Source organism: Saccostrea cucullata, unplaced genomic scaffold, assembly GCF_032062105.1.
Source record: "Saccostrea cucullata isolate Sc308-1 unplaced genomic scaffold, CSIRO_AGI_Scuc_v1 ctg2525, whole genome shotgun sequence".
Taxonomy (NCBI): domain Eukaryota; kingdom Metazoa; phylum Mollusca; class Bivalvia; order Ostreida; family Ostreidae; genus Saccostrea; species Saccostrea cuccullata.
The window spans coordinates 1-7,174 of NW_026920379.1; the positions used below are offsets into that span (position 1 = coordinate 1).

At 34.3% G+C, this 7,174-nt stretch overlaps 1 protein-coding gene across 1 annotated transcript; it reads right to left on the minus strand.

Moving 5' to 3' along the window:
• Positions 1 to 3,836: 3,836 nt before the first annotated feature.
• On the minus strand, positions 3,837 to 4,749 carry LOC134247788 (uncharacterized). The gene is made up of 3 exons (XM_062730181.1): positions 4,553 to 4,749; positions 4,355 to 4,462; positions 3,837 to 3,948 (listed from the first exon to the last, which is right to left on the minus strand). The coding sequence occupies exons 1-3, from the start codon at positions 4,716 to 4,718 to the stop codon at positions 3,875 to 3,877; spliced, it is 348 nt and encodes a 115-aa protein (XP_062586165.1). The 5' UTR covers positions 4,719 to 4,749; the 3' UTR covers positions 3,837 to 3,874.
• Between the last annotated feature and the right edge of the window lie 2,425 nt (positions 4,750 to 7,174).

Genomic DNA, 7,174 nt, shown 5'->3' on the forward strand with positions numbered 1-7,174 from the left:
TTAGGCCTATAAACATGATACAATATTAAAAAAAAAATAACCGAGGTCTAGGTCGGGTCAAACTTTCCCAAAGTTTTACGTGCATTCATTATTAAATGTTACTTTACGAACGTCTGTAAGAAATAACTGCATGCATGATTTACGTAGTTAAATTAAGTTTTCAGCCTACAATATCTTTAAAATATGATAAAAAATCTACTTACCACATATTCTCGGAGCAGCCATTGCCCGCAATAAATTGGTATCATATGGGGACCAGTTTAAATTCCGCTGCGTTCCGAATGAACATTTCCCAGCATCCTCAAACATTCGTTTTACGGTGCAGTGAGAAAATTACTGCGAGTCAATTTTACGGACTTATGGGGAATTTTTCAAAAATGACCACAAATCGAATAAATATTATCAGTAGAACACGTAGAATTCAAAAAACCCCATGACCATATTTGTGGGGAACGAGAGAGTTCCCCACAATTCTGAACTTTCCCCATAAGAAAGGTCCTTTGTCAGGTGTGAGTTCCCCACAAGTCGGTGAGCGCGAGTGCTCTCTCTCTCTCTCTCTCTCTCTCTCTCTCTCTCTCTCTCTCTCTCTCTCTCTCTCTCTCTCTCTCTCTCTCTCTCTCTCTCTCTCTCTCTCTCTCTCTCTCTCTCTCTCAAGCAAAGCTAGATTCACACACACGTATAGGAAGATCTAATTTTGAAGTAGATAATTTTTGTTTTACGTCCCTCTTTTCTTTGAAAAGGTACATGTACCATTAGTCCGGATAAAAAAACAAACACTTTTCAAAAACTACTGAAGCCGTAAAATATCGAATGGATTTGCAGGATCTCCTAACAGTACAAAGAATTTCTTTTAGAATTTGAAAAAAAAAAAAAAACAATAGGCCCATGGGCCACATCACTCACCTGAGCACTAAGGGTACGAAAATGTAGAAAATGGCTTTTTATTGAAAAGTGTAAATCCAAAAGTAGTCCCTCAACCAATCATGGATTTGCTATTTTTTAGAATAAAATTTTAAAAGAATTTACCTATATATATCTTTAAAAACATTGATCGGCCATTTTGGTCCCGCCCTACCCCTGGGGGTCATGATTTGAACAAACTTGAATCTACACTACCTGACCATGCTTCCATAAAAATATGATGAATTATGGCTTTGTCATTCTTGAGAAGAAGATTTTTAAAGAATTTTCCTATATATTTCTATGTAAAACTTTGGTCGGCCATTTTGCCCCCCCCCCCCCTCCCCGGGGTCATGATTTGAGCAAATTTGAATCTACATTAGCTGAGCATGCTTCCATATAAATATGATGAATTATGGTTTTTTCATTCTTGGGAAGAAGATTTTTAAAGAATTTTCCTATATATTTCTATGTAAAACTTTGGTCCGTCATTTTGGCCCCGCCCTACCTTAGGGGGTCATGATTTGAACAAACTTGAATCTACACTACCTGAGGATGTTTCCCCATAAGTTTCATTTTTCCTAGCACAGTGGTTCTTGAGAAGAATATTTTCAAAATATGCCTCTAAATTTTCATTAATTCCCAATTACCTCCTTTTGAATGAGAGCGTGGCCCTTCATTTAAACAAACTTGAATCCCCTTCACCCAAGAATAATTTGTGGCAAGTTTGGTTGAAATTGGCCCAGCGGTTCTTGCGAAGAAGTCAAAAATGTGAAAAGTTTACAGACAAAAAGACAGACGGACAGACGGACGCCGGACAAAATGTGATCAGAAAAGCTCACTTGAGCCTTCGGCTCAGGTGAGCTAAAACTTTTTGGGGTGGGGTGCGGGTGGGGTTTAAAACAAAGAGTTATATGTTAGTTCTTTAAAAATACGATCAATAAACGGTACACATGATATAATCAACACAACCGGGTATCTAATATTAAATCAAACATCAAAGTTTACATAACATATCTATAAGATATATAGAAAAATAAGTAGAATATTTTATTTCACTCTCTCATAAAACGTAATTTATAGTGAAAGGGAATTGAAGAAACTAAATGTGAGAGAATCTATCTATTCAATACACGAGTTATACGTACAAATGTTTATTTTCGAAAAACATTTTATATCTCTTTCTCTCCACTTGGCAAAACATTAGGGGGGGTTCCAACCCCCGGAACCCCCCTCTGGATCCGCCAATGAATACGTAAACATCTTTCATTTTTGTTTGCCTTCCTTTTTTCAATGCAATTTTATGAATGTCTTGAAACCATTTTTGCTTTTGTGTATAGAGGGTCTTCAAGTCTATATTTCGCAAAACCTATTTTTTTCCACGTGTTGCTTAATATGATGATTAGAAGCTTTAAGTCCTTTTGATAACTTTTAGTTCTGGAAATAAATTTATTTGAAAAAAATTGTTGTCAAATAAGGATTTTTAACTAATCTTACCAAAATATTTGGAATTCGTGGTATCCTTATTAAGCATATTTATGATGAGTGCTTTATAAGACTTCCTCTTTTGCAGAAAGTTACTAAATAAAAGCATTTTTTCACATTTTAAGCCGATATAAAACTCTGAACACTTTAAAAAGAAAATGCATACTTTTAGATTTATGTTTTCTCCTCCACACGAATACTGTTATCAAAACTAGAACAATACAGACAACAGTAACGATCGCCTCAATAGGTGCTGAGTCATCATCCGGTAAAGATCCTTCCCTTAATTTTGTTCTATATGGAAAAGGAAAAAGAAGAAGTATTTCTACCTAAAAAAGTAAACTTTTACAGATTTTTTGATATCTTTAATGTAAGATTTAGAATTCATTACAAAAAAATCTTAGTGTATTTCACTTAAGCAAAATAAACTGATTGATCTTAAAATTTCACAAACGATTAATTGATTGATTGTACATTGTTCAAGGTCCAGCTCGTAAATGTTTCACTTATATGGAGACGCCACCACTTGCTGGCGGAGAGCTGCAAAATTTGTCCTATACTCGGCACTTAGGGCCACTGAGCAGAGAGGGAACTTTTTCGTACCAGCACCTACTGCGACAGGGGACCTGGGTTTATACGGTCCGATCCGAAGAAGTGGAAAATTTCACAATTAAGCAAGGATATCGATATGCTTTAATGGATGAAAATTATAAGTTTTAAATACACGTCCAGCGCGAATCCAGATTTTTTTCCAAGGGGGAGGGGGGGGGGGGTTCATCCAAGTCAGAAAAAATCCAATCCCAGAAATTTCTTGACAAGCCAAAAAAACCTAAACTTGCCCAGGCTTCAAAAACCTATTACCAGGGGGGCGGGGGGGTAGTCTATGACTTTTATTGCCTCGAATCTTTCACTTTTCATACCCATTTCACACATATTCGAGTTTACTAGAGGGGATCAGCGTTTTCCAAGGGGGGTCCATGGTAACTGTTTTCTTGCTTTAGTACATATATTTTTTAACCTTGTAAATTCTAGGGGGTGGGGAGTTCTGATCACGTCGACCTCCCCTCTAGATCTGCGCATGCACGTGTGCAGGACAGATCATTGTCCACATTGGGTGTTCCTTTAGAGACGTTCAAATCCTTAGTTTTTGGTCAATTTTCCGAATAACATATTTATTTACACTATTCAACATAATCATGTAGAGCAAAATATAACCATCGTCCAGAGATATATCCTTAAAGACTAAACTCAAGCACTATTTTCATCATTTTTGATCAAGTAGAAACCAGAGTGTGCACTGATTTCTCTCAGTACAAAAATCTTCCCCATGGATTTTGTGTATATGTACAATATAAAACGTGTTGTTTGTCGACTGAATGAACTTAATGAAGACCTGACTTTTTAACTGCCATAAGTATGATCTATCTGTTGTCTGTCTGTCTGTCTGTCTGTCTGTCTCTCTCTCTCTCTCTCTTTCTTCAATGTTCACTTACGTGATGTTAGGACATGCAGGATCCGCAAAAAAGCATCGTTCTTGAAGATTGACTCCTAGACAAGCTGGGACTGTATCAAAAATAAGAGTAGTCTTAGTCTAGATTCTACCAAATAATAGAAACACATACACTTTAGCATATACTATTAGAGTTACAAAATATCAAAGTGAAATTCCTGAGAACTGGACATATTTTACAATATAGACACGAACATTAATTTTATCGTTTAGGATCTTCTCGTCATGTTGCAAAGAATGAAGCTGTCAGCAATAAATAAAGCGACAATCTGCATCTCCTCCCTCTCTAAAATTCTACTTTTTTCCCCCTATATATACTTAACAATATTATTATCTGCATTCACAGATATTACCTTGTACCTGAAGCTTTAGGTGCATACCTCGTTGTAGTTGCTTAAAAATGCAAATGTGATTTCTTAATATCTTTACATTATTTATATTGATCTTGTTTAAACTCACATTTATACAGGTCAGAGAGAAAGAAATGGTCATCAGGACATCCATCTGTGAAATTGAGACAGCTGGTTTGATCCAAATTTCCACTTTCGTAAACCTCTATACAATTTCCTGCATGCACAAAAATCACAGTGACTTGAGTACAATTTTACTAGATTATTGCAATTTTGAAGTCATGTATGCGTAAAGATAAAAACATACCTTTTTCATAAAATGGAACTGTTGAATTATAACAGAACTCCACTAGACTTGACCTCTGGTGATTTGGAACACAGAAGTACTGACTCCGCCCATTCTCATCCACACCACACCCCAGTCTGGTAACGGAGGTTGTGTACTCTGTCTTGTTACCGGGACAGGAGTCCATAATGTAACCAAAATCTGAGGAATTCTTCTGGGTCATTTTTCTGAAATAAAACGATACAACACCAGATCAAATTAGGCATTCGAATGAAAAGTATTTTATAGTAAGCACATGCTGGTTTAAAAAAAAATGTATGCTTGTCTTTCTCGATTTTCTTCAATATAGTCTAATATTTAGTTGTTTCCTGCTCTTCCTTTCTCGATGAATCGATAAAACGGTAAGGTCATGAAAAATTTTGTGAAGTTGAATTGTTGCAATGTTTTAATTTTTTAAATGAAATAAGCTTGATTTAAAGGGTAACAATTAAGATTTGAAATTTCAAGCCAAATTTGACGTGTCGATGGTGTAATTCTACTTTGGATTTTGCCGAGATTTTTGTTAGGATCAAACGTCAACCGTAATGGTGGAATTTAAACATTATAGTATATTTTCAGTTATAGATGACAGGAAAAATAAACACATGGGAATCAAGGGGTGTTTAAATTTAAGTAATTATTTTTAGGAGTAAAACGTAAACAATCCCCGATTCGCTATTGGAGGGGGGGGGGGGACGCAGAAAGATTAAGTCAGTCATACGTAGTAATCCGTTTTAAGTTTTGCTTTTCTAAAAAAATGATGAAGCCTGAAGAAGGTACATAACAAATTTTGCTAAAATTTTTGGTCTTCAAAAACCATTCACGAAAATTGCGTCACTTTCATTTCTGTAGTAATCAAAGTACTGAAAGTACTGAAAAGATGTTGGTTCACTTCATCATTGTTATGAGTAATTTACAGTACGGTATCGTTTCATTTGTTTGCTGGTCTATTGAAACGTTTTAATAAAATGCATAAAGGTATACACGGAGAACATTTTACCAAATAATTTAAGGTTTTAGGTTTATATCACTGATTTAACAAACTTTTAACAAAAGGGGGGAAAGGTGTCTCCAAATGATGATACAGTACTCAACGGTGAATCATAGGAACTTTTGATGTGCACCTGGTCAATGACTGTAAAAAAAATACAACTTTAAATAAGAAATTTCTTAATTATTTTTAGAGTGAGCATTTTGTCACAGGGTGAGCTGCCAAAGGATCAAAGTACAACAAAGCTGTAGAAATTTGGCTTCATAAACCTTATAGTAAATCTGCAATAATCAATCATTCATATGCCTAAAACTAGTTATGCTGGGTTCAGTCACAAGCAAGGAGAAAATTATATTACATTGTACTAGCCTTATTTGATGTAATAAACACATTACACTTTTTAAAAAAAAAATTATTTGGTTGCCCTCTCTCCTGATCTACTGCCTAGAAATGACCCGTCTTAATTTTTTTTACATTCAATTACACTATATTTTTTTTCTTTTTCTTATATGTTTAAATTTTGATATTTTTTTTTCTCACCTATAAATACGAAGCCAATAATTTTTCTCTAAGTTGGAAGGACCACCAAACGTCATTTTAAAATGTTCTAAATATTTTATTATGTAGATCTTTTTACTCTGTAAAATTGTAATTTAACAATATGGGAAAACAGAAAAAAAAAGTTTTTTATTCAGTAAATCTCCTTACCCACGCTGATGATTTCATTCCTTTTGAAATGGCGCTCCGATGTGATGAAAATTATAAATGTTTATTTGACACAGTATACTAGTAGATACTAAAACAAGGTCATTCATATCGATTTTATGTGTCCAATTTTCTTTGTGTTTCGTTGGTGATAATTAAGATTTTGATAGATAAAATAAGTTATATGTGGCAGACTTACATACTCTTAATTTTAAAATTTGATGGTACTCATCTTTCCGTACCTGAATCTAAGAGTTTTATCAATACGTACACTATTTAACAACTGTTCGATAATAATACTAATAACTTTAAGCCACAGTATAACACATTTCCTCTTTTAAAAGTGTTCATATCATTTGAAACATTTTACAACTGTTATTCTCTTCTACTTTTTAAGATTATGTGCCTCCGTATTAAGAAGAGGTCCGGAAAACAAAATTCTATGCTAAAAATAGACCACGTGCTGCTATCCATGAACTACTTTCATGGTTTTTACACTCATTTTGAAGACAACAGTACCATGTTTTGAATTTGAAATTACCATTTAAAAATGCAAAATGTAGACATTTTCTCAACAAATGGTTGTAGAGAGAGCATTGTTGCAACCACTATTGAAATAACGACCACTATTGAAATAATTATATCAATAGTGGTTGAGGGTGCATATCAATAGCAAACATAGTTCGTAACCACTATTGAAATACGACCACTATTGAAATAATTATATCAATAGTGGTTGAGGGTGCATATCAATAGCAAACATAGTTCGTAACCACTATTGAAATACGACCACTATTGAAATAATTATATCAATAGTGGTTGAGTATGCATATCAAAAGCAGACATAGTTCATAACCACTATTGAAATAATTATATCAATAGTTGGTGAAAATGCATTTCATTATAAG

Coding starts and splice junctions, on each gene's coding strand:
- LOC134247788 (XM_062730181.1), bottom strand. CDS start 4,718: ATGGACTCCTGTCCCGGTAACAAGACAGAGTACACAACCTCCGTTACC. Junction 4,463..4,552: donor AGTTCCATTTTATGAAAAAG/GTATGTTTTTAT, acceptor TTGTGCATGCAG/GAAATTGTATAGAGGTTTAC. Junction 3,949..4,354: donor TCTCTCTGACCTGTATAAAT/GTGAGTTTAAAC, acceptor TTTTTGATACAG/TCCCAGCTTGTCTAGGAGTC.